The 22,254-nt window shown below is 41.8% G+C and overlaps 2 protein-coding genes across 11 annotated transcripts in view; one reads left to right on the top strand and one right to left on the bottom strand.

Moving 5' to 3' along the window:
* The window catches only part of asph (aspartate beta-hydroxylase), a 34,573-nt gene extending 31,447 nt beyond the window's left edge, over window positions 1–3,126 (top strand). For 6 of the 7 annotated variants that reach the window (XM_039814957.1, XM_039814959.1, XM_039814960.1 and 3 more), the window contains 3 exons: window positions 1,293–1,343; window positions 1,542–1,574; window positions 2,451–3,126. In XM_039814957.1, coding sequence (XP_039670891.1) covers window positions 1,293–1,343; window positions 1,542–1,574; window positions 2,451–2,458 — 92 coding nt within the window. In that variant the 3' untranslated portion in view covers window positions 2,459–3,126. The remainder of the gene's footprint in view (window positions 1–1,292; window positions 1,344–1,541; window positions 1,575–2,450) is intronic. The other variant, XM_039814955.1, reaches the window with a different exon arrangement.
* Window positions 3,127–5,043: 1,917 nt separating this feature from the next.
* On the bottom strand, window positions 5,044–21,833 carry dnai4 (dynein axonemal intermediate chain 4). Of its 4 annotated transcripts, none has more exons than XR_005640625.1 (18): window positions 21,133–21,833; window positions 19,792–19,960; window positions 19,503–19,666; window positions 18,599–18,705; window positions 18,337–18,493; window positions 17,776–17,915; window positions 16,581–16,745; window positions 16,315–16,500; window positions 15,166–15,320; window positions 13,538–13,624; window positions 12,489–12,643; window positions 12,157–12,317; window positions 11,666–11,790; window positions 11,373–11,471; window positions 9,011–9,237; window positions 8,012–8,165; window positions 6,660–6,763; window positions 5,044–6,279 (listed from the first exon to the last, which is right to left on the bottom strand). XR_005640625.1 is itself a non-coding variant. In XM_039814950.1 (18 exons), exons 2-18 carry the CDS (start codon window positions 20,106–20,108, stop codon window positions 6,669–6,671), a joined length of 2,388 nt encoding a protein of 795 aa, XP_039670884.1. In that variant the 5' UTR covers window positions 20,109–20,205; window positions 20,297–21,116; the 3' UTR covers window positions 6,513–6,668. The 4 variants fall into 4 exon arrangements, 3 of the variants coding, with proteins under 3 accessions (XP_039670884.1, XP_039670885.1, XP_039670883.1); XM_039814950.1 differs by lacking the exons at window positions 5,044–6,279; window positions 21,133–21,833 and adding exons at window positions 20,065–20,205; window positions 20,297–21,116 and having other exon boundaries at window positions 6,513–6,763; window positions 9,013–9,237; XM_039814951.1 differs by lacking the exon at window positions 5,044–6,279 and having other exon boundaries at window positions 6,513–6,763.
* Window positions 21,834–22,254: the final 421 nt, after the last annotated feature.

Raw genomic sequence — 22,254 nt, 5'->3', positions numbered from 1 at the left:
TGCCTGTTTGGATCTCTCCTCCGTGCAGCCCCCCCCCCCCCATTCACTCACACCCTGCTCCCCTGCGACATGGAGACACACAGCGCCGCCGGTCCATACTACTTACATTTGTCTACATTTTTAATTGTTAATTGTTATTAACCCAGCTGTATATGGTGAAGTATGAGAGGGGAACCTGTACTGGTACCAGTGTTTCCGCTGGTAACTCTGTTATTGCGGCCGCCACGGTGAAACCCATAAGAAGTTATTAAATGCAACTAACTTCAGTTTGTTGAGTAATAGCGTGTAAGACGGAGCCTGCTGGATCATAGTTCATAAAAAATGCAGCGCAGTGACGATACAGACGCTTCATAGCCTACACACGACGGGTGTAACGCCGCTGACCCGCCAAAGCGCATTCGACCCGTGCTGGACCCGTTCATAATGAGTCAGCCGTCGGTCTGAGTGTAGCATACGTTTCAGTCCATCGCTCCCCCCTCTCTTCCTCGGTCTCCCTGTGTCTTTCGGTCTGTTATTTATTTTTTATTTTTTTAAGATTTCGGCTTTTATTTTGATAGGAAAGCTGAAGACATGAAATGGGGGGGGGAATGACATGCAGGAAATGAAGGTCGGAGTCGAACCTCTATATTTACCAACTGAGCTATCTGGGCGTCCTCTTTTTTTATTTATTTTTACACACACACACACACACACACACACACACACACACACACACACACACACACACACACACACACACACACACACACACACACACATACATCTGAGCGTGCTCAGAGCGATGATTCACCCCTCCACCTCCAGAGAAACAGTCGTTACGACAACACTCTCTCTCCCCATCTGCCCCCCCCCGTGTATATCTATCTATCTATCTATCTATCTAAACTTTCATTTACATGTGTTGCTGCTGTATATTTTCAAACTTGTAAAGGAAACCCTGTCTTTGCATTTTATTTTAATCACAATCTGTTTTAATAAAAGAGCTTGTGAAAAGTGGCTTTGACTTAAAACTTAACATTTAGCCCACTTTGTAAAAAAAATACAGAGCTATATATCGTGTATCGCCATTCAGCACTAATGGCGACGCAAAGAAAAATTTGGGTGCACCTAAATTTTGTGCTGGTGCACCTAAATAATTTTTTATTTAAATTTGAAAGTCAAATCGTGAAGTAGTGGAGCTGATGATCCAAGGCTGACTTCTTTTTTTGGTCAGTGTTGTACCGGTGCTGAACGAAGGTTTTAACTGATTCTGTTTTTGTTGGTTCATGGTATCATGCGTTTTTAATCCACAGCAAAGGAGACTGAAGAAGTGGCACACGAAGCGGAGGACGCAGCAGCAGAAGGTAGACACACACACACACACACACACACACACACACACACACACACACACACACACACACACACACACACACACACACACACACACACACACACACACAGGATAGATTCAATGTAAAGGGGGCAAAGCTTTGTGAGGGGGCAGCGTTACAGTATTTTTAGGATCTTGTGGTTTTACTTGTGTGTGTTTGTGTTTGCAGCAGCAGAGGAACCGATTGAGGATGAGCCCACAGGTAAACCTTGTTTCCTTTTAACGTCCCGCTCCTAATGAGGACTAAATATGACCGGAGGTTACGTCCACAAGTAGCCGTCTAAAACCGTCTTTCTCCCGCTCTGGCCTCCGGTCCACACTAAGCTGTCTAACAACGCTTTTCATTATCCGTTAATCTGCTGATTATTTTCTCAATTAACTGTTCATCCTTTATTAATTAACCAACAGTCCAAAACCTAAAAATATTCATTTTACAATGTTATAAACCCGAGAAAAGCATATTTTGGGACTCTGAAACGAGAATGTTTTTGGTATATTTGCTTGAAAATTGACTATTAACGGTATTTGATGATCAATGGGTCAGCAGGAGGAACACTGCTGCACATGATCAGCGGGCCGCATATCACGGAAGTAAACGCAGAAACTGAGAAACCTTTTTTTTTTTTTTTTCTCAGATCCCTGAATTAGTTTTATTAGAGTTGTGAATACGATATGTAATAATAATAGCTTTATTTATATACCATTTTTTAAAGCCAGTTACACAGTTAATCACAAAAGACAGAATTATCAAAGTATAAAATACAAATAATATGAAACAAGGAGCAATTTCCCAAATTAAGTTCAAAAGAACAAATTCAGTAGAGCAAAAAATAAAAACAATTTTTTAAGGAAATGCAATTCTGAAATAATGTAGTTTGAGAGCTTTAAATGAAGATAAAGAGCTATGTTGCCTGATTATTTATTTAAAAAAAAAATTTTTTGACGCATGCTCTGGGCGAGGGAACTCTGTTGAACCGAATACTCGCCATTTTGGCATCCGGTATCCAGATAATATAATTCCTTCCATGAGTCAAATGAATGCGTGTAGACTCAACATCCTGTTTGTGCCTTTCCACAGAAACGTAAAGGCTGCGGCGGTCGTCGTGGTGACGGAGCAGGGACCCAACTGACCTTGCATCAGCACCATCTGAGCGTGCTCAGAGCGATGATGCACCCCTCCACCTCCAGAGAAACAACAGTCGTTACGACTACACTCTCTCTCCCCATCTGCCCCCTTTCTGTTTTCCCACCTTCCTTTTTCAAATTTTTTCTTTTGGTGTAAACGTGAGATGATGGATAACTTCTTTACTAATATGGTACTCTCTGTTTTTACCCTTCTCGTTTTTTTTTTCTTCTTTCAATCAGCGTTCTTAAAGCGCCCATTTCCAGTTTAGTTCGGGGTGCTTCAGTTCCGTGTGACTGGCCATGTGAAAGCCGTGTGTGTTCCCCTTACAGCCGGTCTGCTGGCGTCTGGAACGTTAAACCGCTGATGGTCTGGCTTCCTGGAGCTGATTCGGTTTAGTAAACGGAGACCAAAGTTGACAGCCGAGCCGTCGGCGGACAGTTTGAAATCAGTCTGAGTTCGAAGACTCGGACTGCAGATTTTCTCCACTCTGGGCCTTTTTTTATTTTATTTTATTTTTTTTAAATCCGCTTGACGGAGAGTAACGCAATATAATTTAAATTTAGGTCATTTAAATCCAAGCGAAATGTTATTTTCTGCCCCTCTCAGTTCAGAATTTCGAAGCCCATCTCCGTTCTTTTTTTTTTTTTTTTTTTTTTTTAGCAGTGTTTTTGTTTTTTTTTTTTTTTTTTTTTGTTTTTTTTTTTTTTTTTTTTTTTTGTTTTTTTTTTTTTTTTTTTTTTTTTTTTTTTTTTTTCTTCTTTTTTTGTGTCTCTGGGCGTGTTTTTTTCGGGGTGTGTGTTTTCTTCCGCGGGGGTGTGGGGGGGGGTTTTTGGGGGGGGTTGGTTTGTGTTGGGGTTTTTTTTTGTTTTTTTTTGTTTTTTTTTTTGTTTTTTTTTTTTTTTTTTTTTTTTTTTTTTTTTTTTTTTTTTTTTTTTTTTTTTTTTTTTTTTTTTTTTTTTTTTTTTTTTTTTTTTTTTTTTTTTTTTTTTTTTTTTTTTTTTTTTTTTTTTTTTTTTTTTTGTTTTTTGTAAATGAGGGGGTGTTTTTTTTTTTTGGAAAATTTTTTCTTTACAATACTTTCTGTGAGCAGTAGAAGTCATGATGTGGTTTCAGGAGTTTGTTGTTTTAACTTTATTTTTTTTTTTTCTTCTCGTTTGTTCTCTAGCTAACTTTACCTCCGTGTGTTTGTGTTCTGTAGATTCCTAGCTGGTTTTTTTTCTTCTCCATTTTCAGATATGATTCCCTAGATCATCTGACTAGACTATCTTAAAGTTTAATATGAAGTTCTAACTTTAAACTTCAGCTCTAAGTTTTAAACTGTGATGTGAATGAGGACATCATGGACGGTGCAAAGCTGTCACACTGTGGTGTAAAGATTCTTTTTTTTTTTTTTTTAAATCCATCAGCTATCCATGGATCTGGCTGTCAGGCTGATTCCACTTTAGCTTCAGTGTAAAAGAGGAGTTATCTGTGGCTCCCGGAGGGTTGAACAGATCCTGTGGAAGTCGGCCATAACTAGCTGACTGCCAACCAGTTCAGTGAACAAGATCTGTGGTCTCTATCATCGGTTGGCGTGTGTTTTATTCCAAAAGGGAGACTTTCTTTAGTCACTGTTCCTTTTTTCCTTTTGTGAAATCAGAATCTGTCTTGGTGTGTTTTTCTTTTTTTGTTTTTTAATCATTGATCCATGGTAGCAGGGCCCCTGCAAGGCCAAACATCATCTTACAAACCATTCCATCACATAACTCAAGTTTAAGGATTAAGAAGGCCTATTGAGAGCTTCATGGATTTAGTTTGGAGCCTGCAGGTGAACATCCTTTTGATAGAACTGTGACACTACGGGCGTTCTCACACCTACAGTTGGTTTGCTCTGGTCCGACTCGGTTGAGGAGTTTGTAAACCTGGAGCGTTTCCCCTTTTTGGTTCGGTTTCATTTCGCACCGAGAAAACCCGTGCGAGAACGTTTTACTCAGCCTGTGTGTCTGGGGGGGAGGGGGCGCGGGAGCAAGAAAGTAAATGCAGGAAGAAGGTCCTGTGTTCTGGACTAGGGCACATCTCCATTAAAATAGGTTCTTTCGCCAGCAACTTTACTGCATCTGCTCCGGTCACTGAGACTTCGTTCTGCTCCGCCGCCGGCTGTCTCCAACTTCAGCGCCGTTTAGTTTGACCACTGAGATGCGAGTGACGTGACGCCGAGCTTTAGCCTGGTCCTGCCAGACTCTGGTCCACCAGACTCTGGTCCACTAGCCTGGTCCTACCAGACTGTGGTCCACTAGGTGGTAGTAGTAAATGCTCCATGGTTCGATTCCACCAAACTAAACAAGGTGTGAAAATGCCCTACAGTAGTTTTAGGACAATGGGTGCAGCACTGTGGAGAACTCATTTCTGTTGTGATACTGACAATAAACAATATGTAGATCTGATGATTTAAGATGAATTACAACACTACTCTCAGTGGAAGAAGAGAGACCAAGTAAAACATACAGTTATTTTTATTTTTTTAATTCTATCTTTTGGGTGTCCTAGTCCCATTTTGTGTTTCTAGTCCTGGCATATTGTTTTTTTTTTTTTATGGTGTGCAGTAGTCGTTTTCGTAGGATGTCTTGTCCACTAGCTGGTCTTTTCTACTCCCTCACATTTTGTAAATCAGTGTGAAATCAAAAACCTTTTTACCAGTTGAAGATTACAGTCTTTACCAAGAGAGAGCTTCTAGATTTTTAAAAGGAACATTTTTAAAAAGGACTTGGAGAAATAATTAAAAAAAATATATATAATTTTCTGAAAATGCTTTAAAAGGTTTTTACAAAGCCATAAGCGGTTTGTGACAGGCATGTTTTAAGGGACTGGGCTACTTCAGGAAAACTTTTTATTCTCCAACGAAACAATAGGGAAGGGCAATAAAATAAAACTGCAGAGCCACCTGGTGAAATGCGTCTTTTTCATTACGGATCATTGATCAGAAGTCGTGGTCACGCTGGAAAGGCTTGTGCTCACGTGGACAGCTTTGCTCCCACACACTGGGGGTGTCAGTTGCTGGAAACGGTTTAATTACTGTGCAGGGGAAATAAAGCTGCTGGTTAAAGACTGGCCATCTCTTTGCCTCGGTGTTGTCTGCAGATCTAATACGGTCCTGTAGATGCTGAGGATGACGATGTAAATTATTGTGAAGTAACGATGGATTGTGGAGATTTGAAGTGTCACGGTTTTCTGTAAATGATCTGTTGCTGCAATAAAAGGTTTGGGACAACAGTGATGACTCGTGTCTTTTATGATTCATGTATTTTGTGCATGTGGTTCCCATTAAAGGTGAAAGGCGCAACATTTTTCAAAGATTTGTCTCTCAAATGGACAATAACTTATGAACACTTTTTCTTAAAAGGAAATGCCACAATGTTAAAACACTGTTTTCACCTGGGTAGCTCACTCGGTAGAGCGCTCTCTCCCAGCTTCCTTTCAAGGTTGAAAAGGGCTATTGTGTACTTTCCCCTCTTTCTGCTACACCTGTAGTTAAATGCATCTGAACTGTAGTTGAGTAAAAGTATAAAGTAGCATCCAATTAAAATGAAATACACAAAGTAAAAGTATCTCAAATTTGTAGTTTAGTAAATGTTTTTTAGTTACTTTCCACTACTAAATATTTTGGCCATGTAAAGGCAGTATTACTCAATTTTCTGTTGTACCAAATCTGACCACAAGGGGTCCCCATATCGCTGAGTTCTAAAGCAGTCATCAGGAAGGCAAAGTGGAGCACTTCATCATGCACAGGAATCAGTCAGCAGCTCTGTATACACAAGGATGATAGGATGATTAAAGTGGCAATCTTTAAGATATCAGGCTGATTTTAGAAGTTTAGTTTGAGTGAAAACAATAGACTTGTGCTGAGAGTTTAGCAGTCTGGAGCATAGAAATCTAATGAATCTCATTTTATTTCTATGGTCTGGAGTCCTGCTGTTGATACGCGTGTGTGTGTGCGTGCGCACTTCTGTGCATCTTTGGCAGAACAATTAAGTTGAATTCAAATAAAATGACATGATTTATTATTTCCCTTGCCTTAAAGCTTGAACTCTTGACAAACTCCGTTACCATGATGTTAAGTCTCATGCTATCTCAAATGTACAGTAATGACCATTGCCAAAATGCACTGTAGGTCTACTTATTTACATCTTTCTTTCAGACAGAAACCCAAATGGCTTGGGTATACATCCGTCTGTTTCTTAAAGCTATCCAGGAGCTGCAGAGCAGAGGATGCCCTCCAGAATATCCACCTGAAAGACAAGATCCAGAGAGAGAGAGACGCTTTGAGTTGTTTGTCATGTGAGCCGAGCATCTGTGTATCCATGGCTGGCTGACTGGCTGGCTGGCTGGCTGGCTGACTGACTGACTTCCAAACTGCACCAAATGCCTCCCAGCTGATGCACATTAGCACAGACAGCCAAGGATTACATGGGGTGATAATACAGTACGATCAATTAAAAGCTCATCAATTGCACAAAACCCGTCACAAATACATTTCCCTGAGCGACAGTGCAGCGTTTTTTGTTTTTTTTCTTTCCCTTCATCTATCCTTGGGCTTGAATGTTTAGCTAAATGCTACATTCCAGAGGAAAGGTTCACTTAAATTAGGAGTGGACAGTGTTGAATTTCCTCCACTGTCCAACCATAGAGGCCGGTAGGGTTGTCTCTGGTGTTGCTCGGCGACAAATCTGTAACGAGGTGTCCATTATCAGGAATTTAAACTAGAATTTAGTAGGCAAATCATTGCTCCTTAAGTTGCCAAAATAATGCACCCTCTGTTCCAGTTGGTGACCTAATGCCTGTTTGTTGCCAAGAGGCAAAAAACAACCATAGGCCAAAACTAAAGAAGAAGAAGAGGAAGCATAATGACTAGTGTCATGGAAGCACTGCCGCCATGGTAACAGATGATGACCACCCCGATGACAGTGGTGATGAAGATAAGGTTACACACCTTTGGCCATGAAGTTCATACTCAGTTTTTTTCATGTACTTCTAATATATACTGTACATTTAATATCAGAAAATTACTTTTGATACTTAAGTTCAGTAAATATTAGATACTTTAAGACGTTTTCTGAAGTAATCTTCTAAAAGGAGACTTAAACTTCTACCAAAGTTATTCTCTGGTAAGATACTTGTACTTTTACTCAAGTATTGCTTTCAAGTACTTTGTACAGGGCTACATCTGCAGTTGGTCATAAAACACAAACCCATTTCCCTTAGAACTGCACACGCAGCTTACACCTGCTGCAGTATAACAAGCCAGCCGTTGTCTCTGTGCTTAGAACTCGCTCTGAACCTCTGAGACACGCAGGGAAACCTAATCGACTGACAACACACGGGGTACTTCTGTCTCCAGCATCCTGAGTAGTTTGTTTCTTTATGTATTTGCACAATTCATTTATGTATTCATTTATTTTCCCTGCAGTTGCAGCATTTAGCCTCAACGGTCCACGCCAGCAGCAGGCGCTGCATAATAACCTTCCCTTCAGTGTTACCTGGCTGCTGTCTCCCACACAGAGGTTCCTCAGCTGGTAGACGGTCACCTGTCCATCGCTGTCTCCGACCAGGACACAGTCCGTCTGGGGGGCGAACAGCAGGGAGCTCATCTTCACACCAGCGGCAGCAGGCTGCACAATGACCGGGTCCAAGCTGAAGGGGACAAGTGTACAAGGTGGGCAGACAGGATTACTCCTGGCACAGGTTACACTAGGGATTGGTACCGTGACTTTGACACCGGATACTTTTTTGGATACCAATATTATAAAATCCATTTTAACAAATATAAATTACAACATTACGGCACATATATGTATTTTTTTCAGTTCCTACTACGTAAGCCGAGTGCATAACATAGTTTTTCCTGCATGCCTTTGACGTGTAACGTTAGACAGCCAGTAGACTATATCCACGACGTTCCACTTCCAGGACTGCTGTCGTTCTGACGGAAAATTCCGCCCGATGTCACTGTAGCTAGCTAGACTATCTGTCCAATCTGAGTTCTCTGTTGCACGACTAAAACAACTTTTGAACGTACACACCTTCCACCAAAACAAGTTCCTTCCCGAGGGTATTTTGCAGCGGCACAGGGGCTCCGCCCGGCGCCCAGTGCCGGCCAAGACGATTGTGATTGGTTTAAAGAAATGCCAATAAACCAGAGCACGTTTTTCCCCCATCCTGGAATGCTGTGTGGACTAGCCAGACCCTCCTCCGCACCACTGTGGAGGAAGGTCTGGCAATGCAAGACTTGACAGCCAATCACAAACATTATTAGATCTTGGTAGAAGCATGCTGCGTGCTTATTGGCTCACTGAGGCTGATGAGATTTACTCCTTAGGTAGTGAAATTTGGTATTGAGTGAAAAGGCATTTTTCGATACTAAGGAGGCGATTCGGCTGTGCCTAAAAAAATATTGAACTCGCTACCCGGCTGTAGTTTTGACATCAGGGAAACAAACGGACAGACAGACAGATCCCCCCCCCCTCAGTCTCACTCACACGCTTAAATTCAGGTCCCAGATCTCCAGCTGTCCCTCATTAACGGCTCCGAATACTGTCGCCCACTTTGGGGACCACTTGATGTCGCACACCGTTCTCCGGGTGGAGATGAAGCCTAATAGGGGTTTATGGTGGTCCTGCTTCCACAGCTGGATGGTCCAGTCAGCCGAGCAGCTCAGGAACACATCTGGACTGAGTGGACTCCATGTGACGCGGTTCACAGGACACTGAGGGGCAAAGAAGTGACAGTTGCTGAACTTCTCTCGGATTTCCTCAACCCAAATGAAAACATCAGCAACAAGTGGTCACGGAATTAGATTTGAGCTAATTAGATTTAAGCATCTAGCAGGAAACATTTACAAATATTGCAACAAAAATGTACCGCGGGGACCCGAGAAACGGTGGTCCGAGACAGAAAGATGAGATGAGAGAAAAGGTCATTTTGTAATCTTCAAGGAGACATGCTTTTCTGTATTTTCTGTTACAGATATGACAGATGTTCATGGTAAACGTGGCCAGAGGCTTCAAATAATGAGATAAACATATTTTAAAGAAATCCCTGTGAGCCAAAACCTCAGATTCCACGCTGTTCTGAACGCGCCGCTTTCAACAGTTTACGGCTCCATGTGATTGTTATACCGAGCCGCTTTTCCATATATGGGCAGCTTCAGTGCTTTAAATGAACTTTTTTAATCACCAGCCAAAACGGCTAATAGATTTTTAAAGTTACCAGCCAATCAGATTTCCCACTAGCCGTATGTTTGTGTTGGTTTCTTTCTAACTAACTTTAATTTCGGCAATAATAACTAGTGATGGCCAAATGGTCTTTTTTTCTGAGCCCACTAGACGGCGCTCTCTCTTCAACAAAGGGTTGAAAACCCACTGAATTGCCGTTGCTTTAACCTTTTTCTTTGAACAGAGAGCGCCATCGCCATCTAGTGAGCTCAGAAAACAAAGAAAATAGTTCACGAAGCGTCATTCGACCATCACTAATAATAACCCTCTCACGCAGTTTCCTCGTGGGCCCTCTCAAAAACTCTTCCTCTGCACTCAGGTAGCCGCTGCTGCGCTCCGGTCACGGCTCCCTCCCTCTCAACCTCTTCTCTCTGCGCGCTAAACTCTAGACACACTCGCTCAAATTGTCACAGCGTTATAAGTGTGCCACAAAATCAACCGATTGGAGAATTAAAGGTCAATTCTGATTGGCTGTTCGTCTCCAATTAGATCGCCAGTAGCAGGAAACAAATCTACGGGGGGGATTGGTCAGGAGTGAGGCCCACATACATATATACATATATATACGCCATATTGTTGTCTTTTTGTGTTTTGCTTCAAAGCAGCAGAGGTGGAAAGTAATGGAATACATTTACTCACGTTACTGTATTGAGTAGTTTTGTTGTGTATTTTTCAAGTAGTTTTTAAAATCGGGTTATTTAAAATGTACTTGATTATGTTTTGAGTGAAGTATTGTATTTACGCTACATTACAAATCCCTCCGTTACTGAGTAAAAAAACTAAAACTTTGACTAACGAAAACCGAAAGGAAGAAGAAAAAAAAATCGCGCCCGGAACCACGACAGTGAGGAATGATCGGCATCTAGGCTGCCTACCAGGCGCCAAGTCTTTCTCTAGGAGACGGAGAACGAGGTGGAGGTGGATCAGGTTCAGAGACTGTTTCAGTAGAAATGCTAGCTGAAACATAGAATTCTGCTGCCCAAAACGACAAAAATCCTTGGCCACATTTGAAAGACTGTTCATTTAAATTCAAGCGGGCCAACAGTATCATCATGCGATGGCAGATGTGCCTGCCTACGGAAGAGGATTAGGGCCACTGGTGAACAATGTATTTGAGGTCTGACTTTATTTTCAGAATTCTGAGAATAAAGTCAGACCTCAAATACATTGTTCACCAGTGGCCCTAATCCTCTTCCGTACCTGCCAAAGGTGACTGAACTGGCAGCATTCAATAACTCCACATCTAATCTGCGGAAACATGTTTTGGGAAGTATTTGTGCATTGGTACTTTCAAGCAAATTACTTGTTTATACATTTGTATAGATTTTTCTTTAATTAAAAACCAAATAGTTTTGGATTTATGACCCCTTGTCCTATTTTCACTACATGGGAGAGATCCCCCCTCCCTCGCCCTGTTTTACAGTTTTAAATGTAACTAAGTCACTTTTACTTAAAGTACATTTTAAATGAACTACTTATTACTTTTACTTGATTACTTTATCAGATAGGTAATTTCACTTGTACTTGAGTAATATTTCATCAAAGTATTGGTACTTTTATTGGAGTACAATATTTTAGCAGTCTTATCAGAAGGAGGTGGTGGTGACTTGTATTCTGGTGGACTTACAAAGTGCTTCCTGTACGTGTCCAGAAACTGCTGACTGTTGGAACAGGAGCACTTGTGGATGAGACCTTCCCATGTGCCAACCAAGTAGACACTGGCATCCTGGTGAAACAATGAAACGCTGGTGTGAGGCATGCTTGCAATCATTTAGAAGCCAAAGTCCAAAAAACAACCCTTAGAACTATTGAAATTGTCAATGTTGACAGTAATTGGCAGCCAGGGCATTAGCACAAAAGATACCTGTTCATATGTATGTAGTTTTCCACAGAAAAAAAGCTTTTAAGCCCCCAACTTACTGTTGGATGGAAGTCAAAGCACAGACCAGGAGTCAGTGCTGACAGAACACTTTCTGTCTTCTTCCCTGTGGTGGTCCCTCCAGCCCTCTTCTTTGGGTTATGACTCTTCTTCAGCTTCATCAGGTCTGCAGACAGACAGACAGACAGACTTTTTCATAAAAAGAAAAGAAAATTGCCTTTGAAGTGCCAATATGACAACAGTAAAAAAGATTTGAACGTAACAAATCAGGTGTATTGACAGAATGGTTATTGACTACATTGTTGTTTCCCTGTCCTTTAAAATGTTCCGAGCATGTTTGAGTTAAAGAATCTAAAAGGTCTTGTGTCCGATAACTTCTAAATGAAATGTTAGAAAGGTGTTTCTCTTCGTGAATGAGTTACATTACAATTCTGGTTACTTCTGGATGAATGTATACTCTTAGAGTCCATCGCTATGCACTTTAAGCTGAATTGACACTGGTAAAAGCATTGCCTGGTGCTGAGTACAGTACCTATGCAGTCGAGGCCATTGTTGCTGACAAACCACTTGCTGATCCTGCCATCTGCAGCCACAGAAAACAGAGATTCCACCTTCTCTTCTCCTGTCAGACTCAACTCCTGTTGGGTCCACCTAAGCTGCCACACTGGATCCAAGTGCCTGTTAGGACATCCACTGGACACACACACACACACACACACACACACACACACACACACACACACACACACACACACACACACACACACACACACACAGAAAGAAGTAAAGAGCATTAATGTGAGTAGTAGCAGCAGTAACCATTAGTTTGATGTAAGAGCTGCACTGTCTACACACAGTCCTCACCTGCTGCTGATGAAACAGGCCTTGTTGTCTCGACTCTTCACGTTGTAGATAGCGATACCGCCATCTTGCATGCCCACAGCCAGCTGACTGGGGTTATTGGATGAGAAATCCAGGGAAGTCACAGCGCTGTCACAGCGGATGACACGCTCCGGCCACTGAAGAGGTGACACGTGACAACATCTGGAATGGACAGCTGGCACTCCACACACAGGAACTAAATTCTCAGTCGACATTCTGCGTACCGCTAATGTTATTAGCCGATTGGGCTTTATCGGTTTCTATCACTACCAAAGATATGAGGCATTAGGGCCCTACTCTACCTCCTAGCTGGCTCAGTCAGCCGTTATCATCCATTGGTAAACTGATCACCCATCTGCGTCAATATTCTACGCTTACTGCGGCGCCGGAAAATGACACAGTAAGAGGGAGCGAAATGCTGCGTAAGGACTGGAGGTCGGTTGGGCTGGTGGGTGAGTCAAACAAACGCACATGACTTTCACCCGAGAGACTGGCGGTCCTGTCCTGTGTGGAACCAAATGTCAATGGTACCATAGTCTCGCATTGCCAGACCTTCCTCCACAGCGCTGCGGAGGAGGGTCTGGCTGGTCCACACAGCATCCTGGGATGGGAGAAAAACGTGCTCTGGTTTACTGGCATTTCTTTAAACCAATCACAATCGTCTTGGGGAGCGCTAAGCTCCGCATGGAGCCACGGTGCAGTGGAACAGGTGTACGTTCAAAAGTTGTTTTAGTCGTGCAACAGAAAACTCAGATTGGACAGATAGTCTAGCTAGCTGTCTGGATTTACCCTGCAGAGATCTGAGGAGCAGTTAACCATAGTCCTCATAAATCGGCCAGAGTTTAAAATTCTATATGAACCATATGAATTGATGATAACTGCCTTCTGAACCTACTAGTATGTGCAGCAGGCCGTTTGTAACCCATACCTATGAGGCTCATAACCACTGGTAATGCACAGTGGATGGTGTGATACCATTTAAAATGGGTGATTGGAGGTAAATAAAGGTTAAAAACATACGTAAGTCATACCGTGGGATTTTTGAGAGACCAGCAGCACACCAGGCCTGGTTTCTGGTTACTGGAGCCAAACTCACCATAGCCCACAGCCAGAAGGTCCTAGCAGAGAAAAGCAGAGCACAAGCAAATCTGTATAAGTGAACAGTTTGTCAACTGTGAAACATTTTTAATAGATACAATGTTTTTGGTAGAAAGTAGTTCCAGTGAAAACTACTGACATAATTTTCTGGGGATTATCCAGCATAACCGGAACATTGTGTCTGGTGCTGTTTCCCCCGGTTTAAGAAACAATTGACCGATCAGAGCTTTGTAGGCAGGCTTAAGAATGGGTACATCATCTTCCTACATTTCTAGCTAGCTACCTGGCTACTACACTCATGATTAAAAAAAACAACCAAGAAATATTGGTTACGAGCATGGATGCAACTGTATGGTTTATTGTAAGACCATGTAAAGAAACAATTCTTAAATTGACATATTTAGTTTTTTAGCAACCACTACTGGGGGAAAAAGTCTGTTTTTGTGATTTGGGTGAACTACCCCTTTTAAAGAATACAGACTAACAAAAATGTTGGCATCTGCAATGACATATTGCAAACATGATTAACACTTCATTTAAATTTCCCCATGTTGCTAATATAAGTAGTGAACACCATTAAATGGACATCCTACAATAGAACTCAACGGTGACCGCCGACTTTTTGAACGGCTCCGGTTATGGAAATAAGTTTCCCCATTCAGTTGCTCTATTGTCGTTTCATAAAATGCTTAAATAAAGAGTTTTAAACCTGGAACCAAGCCAACCAGCTGCGAGATGAATCGTGACCATAAAACATTTGATTCGGCACAAAAGACCATTTTGAAAACGGGGGGAAAAAAGGCAAAGTTACAAGACTGTGTACAGAAACGATCACAGTCTTCAGTGGTAGCAGCCTGCTAGCTGTTCGCGGTAAACATTTCCATGGTAACGGCGAGTTCCACCAATCAGAGACGTCCCTGTTTTTCTTAGGATATTGGGTAGTGTAGTACTTCTCCATGACATCACAAATAAAACAAGGTTGATTTCATACAGACTTGTGGCTTCTACAGGAGCAAAAACCTTTGTTTCACAATCTCATAACTCATGGTTGGTCTAGCTTACATTATGGCTAATAATCAAAATCCTTATGCAGCATATGAATAAGGGCTGCACAATATGAGAAAAATATCTAATTGCAATTATTTTGACTGATATTGCGACCGTGATATGATACACGACATTGAAGGGAATGATGATTTTTTTAATAATTATTGTAATTTTCAGTGAAAAATATTAAAATTAAAAAAGTTGTATACTGTATAGTGTGATTTTTGCATATTATATTATAGTCTGTAGGATACGATTTGTAGGCCGGGACGTCTCTGCAGCACCACAACACTTCATTCAGAATGGTTTGACACATTAGATATTGCACTAGTGGTCCATATTGCGATTTCAATAAAATTGCGATTAATTGTGAATGGGATTTTCACTGTTGAGCTCCATACCGGCTAACAGAAGCATTTCCAAAACCTCATCAAAGGAGATAAAATGACAGTGACTCAGGTGTACAGGAGCAGTAGTTTTTTTTTGCCGACCGCAGCAGGTGCGTCTATGTTACCGGGTTCTTCTTGTTCCAGGCCATGCTGCTGACGCTGCTCCCTCGGCTGAGCTCGCAGCTGAAAGCCCAGAGACGCTCCACGGCCGGAGATCTGGGGCTCTCGGCATCCTCCTCCCTCTGCTCCCCGATCCCAGGCTTCACCGGACTGTCTGGGTCTGACACAATCATGGCATTTATACCCACCTTTTCATTCAAATGGTTACATTTTTATCCATTAGTATCAGGGTTCAACAATAAGGGTTGCCCAATGGCCCGGGGCAAGGCCACTTTGGGCAAGTAAACATGAACAGACAAGGGATTAAAAAAAGAAAAAGGTTTCAATCATTTTTTTATCATAAAGTTTTTCAATCATAAATGATGTTATCGTTCTCTTGCCCTCAACAGAGAATGCTTGTTGAATAATTTGATTTGAATGTGCCGTTGGTCAAGAATTGACTTGGTGCTAGCGACACGTGCGACTGGCGTCTGTCTTGTTAGAAGGGAAGGAAGATGATGGCTGCGTACGAGCTAAAGCAAATAAGAAATGTTCAAACTCTATGGCATAGTAGAAATAAGGGTACCTAAAAATGCATGCGGTCAAACAAATTACAGACAGGATCCACTGTCTCTCTGGTAAGTTAATCATTGCTATTACATTTGATAGGTTCTTTTTAAATAATTGCCTCCACTTTCAGTATGAACATTGTAAATTAAGGTCAAATATACCAATTTACTTGAGTCTTTGTTGTCATTTTAAACCACACATAAAAATTGATTTGCATAGGGGCCAGTAAAAACTGACTTTGGGCAAGTAGAATTGTTTTTCACTTGCAAGTAAAAAAAATAAATAAAAAAAAAACCTTAACCCTGAACCCTGAGTACCCATTAACATTTTATCTGACCTGACCAATAATTGGGAGGCAATTCATGTGTCCAGGGGTGTCGGACTGGGGAGAAAAAGGGGACTGAGTACCCAGGGCCCCAAAAATATGCTAGAATGAACAGCTGTGGATACAGGGAGGGGTCCATAGAAAATTCCTTTCTCCAGGGCCCAGAATTTTGTGCTATGCCCCTGCATGTGTCCAGGACGCATCCTGATTCATCTGCATTAGCACTAGTAGTGTATCAGCGCTTTTGAAGTGAAAAAATGTGATAATGAGCTGGCTTTACCTTCTATTACGGGCAGTTGTCTGTAAGCAGCCAGCTGGGGTTGGAAAATGTTTCCCAGAATGCTCCTCTCCATCACTAGTAAGCAGTGTTGGAATTTCTCTGACAGCATGATCAGCTGCAAGTCTGACTCAGCGTTTAAACTGTTCCCAAGCGGCTCCACTTCTTTCAATGAGCTGGCAGCACTGGCTGAAGAGAAACACAACAAAATTATACATGCAGGGAGGGTCGTTACAGGCGATAAAACCCCAGGCCTGAAGCATTGTTACCTGTGCTGGCTGTGCTGCCCACTGACACGCTCCTCTCTGCACCTCTGCCACTGTCCACAGCAGCCTCGGGACACTGAGCCCTCCCCAGTTCAGGGCTGCACAGCTTTTCACCCTGCTCAGGGCTGATCAAAGTGTCATACACATCCCAGCTGGTAACAGTCGTGGCTGTGGGCATGAAAGTTATATTCATTACCACATTCCTTGTTACATTCAGTCTTATTGATTATTGAAGTATATTTCAACATTATTGGCGTGTTACCGCCAACAAATTTCCGTGAATTGAATAGAGTGAAACTGGCAGCAGGAATGTGTATCCCCTTGACGATTTTAAGTCATCGTTTTAATTGTCTTCGTTTAGTCTTTCCCATAAACCCCTCCCACCCCCCACCCCCCTTGTCTGCCTCGTATCCAGCAACAACAGGTGGCTGTTTCAGTTATAAAAGCTCAGATAATCCCACTACCTGCCCAGCACCAAACGGCAGACACAGTTAGAGACTGGCTAGGGAACATAAGCTAAAGAGCCAGATGTTATTTTTTGGAAATGACGGAGCCCAAAACCATTGGTGGAAGAAGTATTCAGATCCTTTCCTTAAGTAAAAGTAGTAATACCACAATTTAAAATTACTCTTTACAAGTCCTCATCAGGAAAAGGTACTTAAAATATAAGTAAAAGTACTCAATGCAGAAAAATCCTCACATTTTAGAAACTGGAAACAGTTCTGTCAATCAACTACGTGTTTAATAAGCTAATCATCTTAGCTTTACTTGTAGGCATGTATATTATTGGGTAGTTTAATTTATAATAAAACATTGTATTTTATAAACTACATGTGTTTTGTGTGCAAAAATTTTAATTTGTAAACTAACTTGTAACTAGAGCTGTCTGGTTAATAAAGTACAATATTTCTCTCTGAAATGTAGTGGAGTAGAACTAGAAAGTGGCATTAAAAGAAAAGACTCAAGTACAAGTACCTCAAATGTGTACTTAAGTACAGTACTTGAGTAAATTAGTACATTCCACCACTGCGCAAAACAGAGCTAAAAGGAGAGTAAATATTGTTTAAATAGGTAACTGTCTATATATTTTTGAGTGCTGTGTTTTCGGCTTCTTCCGCTGCCCCCCAAGTGACCATAAGAAATATTCATTGATGCAGCGTTAGCTTTGCAAGCTCCAAAGGGAAATAATGAGCCTAACCTTTGTCCACCATGACAATGCTGTCGCTCTGGACCTGTTTGTTTTTAGTAGCTCCATTCAACGTCTGCACTGATTGATCCACATACTTATCGTTGTCCATTCTGCTCCTGCAAACCTCAGCATACTGATTGTTTCTCTCCCTGTAAAACAAAACAAGGGGAAGATAACCCCAGCTGGTTAAAACCAAAGAAGAAAATACATCTTTTGATTAATGACCAACAGACAACCCCCCCCCCCCCACTAATCAAAACTGGCCATTGCAATCCCCCCAAATATCTAATAATTACATTTGCACCATAAATTGATGCAGAAAAGGCACAAATTGCTGCAGAAAAATTCACCAGAAATGTTGAACCCAAAGTTACGCCCTTCCCAACAGATAAAATTCACTTTTATTCCACAATCACATACTGTATTAATATGTGTGCCCGAGTTCCAAAGAAAAAGACATCTCTGTCTTTTTTTTGCAGTTTAAAAAGATTAGGAGTGGTGTGTCTTTCCCATGTGTATTCGGCTTGTCAATTAGTTGAAAGAAAAAAAAATTTAGAGTACTTCACTCACATGATAGCTTCTGCGTCATCGGCGTCCACTGACACAAAGGTGCTACGTATGTCCAGCAGTGAAATGCTGTCTGTCTCAGAGATGTAGAGATCTATGACCTCTTTCAACATGTCTTCTGTCACCTGTTCTTTCACGGTGTCTCTTTTCCCCTGCACATCTGAACCGAACAAAAGATATGAAAGGGAAACTTGTACCAAATACCACAGATAGGTCACAAATATCTGCTATATTATATATGTATTTTAGAATTAATGTGATGAACCTGGGAAGTTGATGGGCATGTCCCGTTTGGAAAATGTATCCTCAATCTCCTCATTCATCGACTCTATGGTAGACTGGCTGGATATTCTGCTGCTTCCTAATATTGACCTGGAAAACAATGTCAGAGTACATTTTTACAAGGTGAAAATGTGTGGCAACAAAGGCACAAAATAGGATGTCAACACTAAAGTAAATAAAATGATTATTTTCCTGCCCATCATCTCTCTTATCAAGAACTCATACATTGGAATATGAAAAGGCAATTTCATTGATTCATATTTAATAAAGCCACCTGTGGTAAACAAGCATATGTCTAACAAACTTGCTGTTGGTTTTCCTCAATTTTCCTAAACCCGAGGATCCCACACACTGCAATGTCACCTCGGATCAGCTCCAGCTGTTTGACCATCAGATCAGCTGGTGTATAGTCTCGCATTGCCAGACCTTCCTCCACAGTGCTGCGGAGGAGGGTCTGGCTAGTCCACACAGCATTCCGGGATGGGAGAAAAACGTGCTCTGGTTTATTGGCATTTCTTTAAACCAATCACAATCGTCTTAGGCGGTACTAAGCCGCGGATGGAGTAACGGTGCCGCTGCAAAATAGCCTCGGGAAGGTAATTGTTTTGGTGGAACGTGTACGTTCAAAGGTTGTTTTAGAAAACTCAGATTGGACAGATAGTCTAGCTAGCTGTCTGGATTTACCCTGCAGAGATCTGAGGAGCAGTTAACCATAGTCCTCATGAATCCACCGGAGTTTAGAACGCCAACACAAAGAAAGCGGAAGGTGACGGACATCCGGCCGAAATGAGGGACATCTGGCGGAATTTCCAGCGGCACCTGAACAATCGCAGAAATGAAACGTCTTCGATATAGACTAGATGGTGTATAACAATGAGTGGTGGTACCTGGAGAAAGGCATAGCAAAGCTCCCAGTGGCTGTCGTCTGATCTGATGCGGATCCAGCGGACAGTTCATCCAGAAACAACCTGCTGGCTTTGGCCTGCGCAGCAGCTGGATCTGCATGCTGCAGCGGCTGAGGAGTGACGTCATTGCCTTCATCATCAAACACCTGCAAAACAGGAGAACAATTAGCCACGTATCTCCAATATGACTGCTATATTAGCTTACTGCTCCTACAAATATAGAAGGAATGGGGCACTGAGGTAATACTTGTAGCCTGTTAGTGTAAGTTACCCGAACAGCTTGTCTCTGAGTTTGAATGGAGCTCTTCTCCAGAACTTTGCTGCCACCGCACAGGCTGAAACTTTTCCTGCTCGGGGAACCGACGACGCTGTTTATGTCTCTTGTACTTTGGTTGACTCCGTGTATGCCTGACACTGAAATATTTATTGTTCGAGAAGAGCTAGGAAACAGCAAAATGAAACATTAGTATAACAGTTAGCAGGGCTCCAGTTAGTTAAATACAGTATTTGCATTATGCAGGGGCTGAAATAGGCCTGTACTCACCAGTACTGAGGCACTTCTGATTTTTGAGGACCCTTACTTCTCATTGTTGTAACAGTATTATTTATAGGCTGATATTTATACCAACATTTGCTATGGGGAAAGCCAATTTGGCTGGTAAATGGTGCTAATTGTGGACCCTGCCTACAAGATATACAGTATGAATATTTATATATCTAAGACACACGTGATCATCATGTCATGGAACCGCTGAATTAGGGTACTGCATGGGCACCTTTTTTGGTCCAATTCAGATGCTGGGTGAATACTCGATTCTGATTGGCTCCAGGGTGTCCTAAGTAGTTTCGGTGAAACGCTCTGTTTAACTTTATCGTTCTAAATTAATGCGCTAACTCTACATTAAAAGAAAATACCGAGTGCCTCGTGCCCTGACCACACAAGCTGCAAGAAGTAAGGCAACGTTACACTGACTGACCCTCTCTGAACTGACTTTTCTGTCTCACTTAGCTAGCTAGCTGTTCAGCTCACGTCCAACAATAATGTTACACGTGGCGTATAATTTGTTGGTGAAAGTCTTGATATCGATGGCTGTATAGCTAGCTAGCTTATCTTGTTGTTAAACATGCATTAAAATTACATTTGCTGTTTGTCAACCAAACACAATGTTATTCACTTTGACTCTTGCTAGCATAACGTTCGCTGTTTAACGTGTAGCTCGTAACGTTAGCTGAGCCAAGACTGTATGGCTGCAGGCTGGAGCCTTCCGTCTCATGCCCTTACGGGAGGCATGATACGGGAAGCTCCAGGGCTGCTGCCATATAGCTACCCGTCTAAGGACGTAACGTTATCTTAGGTCCGTCCTATTTACTGGAGCAGTGAACATTCTTTCCATTGCATTAGAACCTTATGGTTTGGAAATTATTGTTCCAGGTAATGCCGTTAGTCAAACCCTCAAGTGTTACCAGGGAAACGGGAGTTATTGTTTGAAAAACTTTTAGTTTTTAACTGCCAAATTATATTAAAATAATGGTCTTCAAATGTTCTTTGGCAATTGACCATGGAACCTTACATAAGCATGTTGACAAAATGAGTGAAGAAATGTCAACTTACGGCCTTAGAACCAGAGTACGTCTCTTCTTTCTTTCTTCTTTCGCCACAGAGGTAGACATGATTGAAGCGTTGTTGTGCCTTCCCTACTAAGTTGCCATAGCGACGGGACGCCGCGGGCCTTTCCTGCTGGGCGGTGCGCAAAATTACAAATCCCACTATGGCCACGCCAAGACCCGCCCTACGAAGCAGCTCGATTGGTTGGGGTTAGGCATTTCACCTCGAGTGGTTAAGGTTAGGGTTAAAGGATTGGTCAGATGATAGGAAGCATGGACGCCTGGCCAATAGTAGTGTGTGAATGCTATTGAAGGGCGGATCTTGGCGTGGCCATAGTGGGAAAAACAATATCGCGGGCGGTGCCGCCTTTGTGTTTTTAGACACCACATAGAAATGAACGATTTATAAATACAGCAAAGCATTACAGATAGCAGCTTTAAGGCTACTTGGTACAGTTTATAGAGAAAGAGAGAGATAATTGCTTGTAAACCACAGTAACTGGCTGTTGTGCAAGTGGTAGAATCTGATAAACCCCCCACAGGGACACAGCACACATCAATATAAAATACAAGATGTAAATGTAAACATGCCTGAGTTAGCAAGAATGCTAATTTACATAGCTACGTAGTTCCTAGGCAGGTAACAGAAACGGAGTAACAATATATATAGATACAAGTATACAATACACAAGTAGAAGAGGACATAGATGTTACTGCAGTGTTTGAGTTCAAATTGAATAGTTGAAAGTATAGTTTTCAGTATTAATTCAGTAAGTATTAATTAATTTGATACAGATTAGTCACAATGTGATTACCAAAAAAAAATAGAAATAATAGTAGTTTGTAAAATAATAAGCTGTACTTTGATCTTATTCCTAACTGCCCTGTTTCAGACTGCTGTGGGACTGGATCTGCTCATTGGCAAAAACATGCTGCACCTGCAGGTGCTTTTATCCTTAAATATCTGAATAAAAAGAAACCAGTGATGTACACTTTATAATAGGTATTGATAGAAGAAGCCCTGGATTCTCAGTCTGACGTATATTTGGACATTGAGGGAGAGCAGAGACGTCCATCAGCCTATATTGACTGAATCTCTGGGTATGGCACCTCTGGGAGTTTGTGAGAC

Source organism: Perca fluviatilis, chromosome 11 (genome assembly GCF_010015445.1).
Source record: "Perca fluviatilis chromosome 11, GENO_Pfluv_1.0, whole genome shotgun sequence".
In the NCBI taxonomy this organism is placed as follows: Eukaryota; Metazoa; Chordata; class Actinopteri; order Perciformes; family Percidae; genus Perca; species Perca fluviatilis.
This window is presented reverse-complemented; position numbering and strand designations above follow the sequence as displayed.

Coding starts and splice junctions, on each gene's coding strand:
- dnai4 (XM_039814949.1), bottom strand. CDS start 20,108: ATGAGAAGTAAGGGTCCTCAAAAATCAGAAGTGCCTCAGTACTG. Junction 15,321..16,314: donor ACAACTGCCCGTAATAGAAG/GTAAAGCCAGCT, acceptor TGATTGTGTCAG/ACCCAGACAGTCCGGTGAAG. Junction 8,166..9,012: donor TCTGGGACCTGAATTTAAGC/GTGTGAGTGAGA, acceptor TGTCCCCTTCAG/CTTGGACCCGGTCATTGTGC.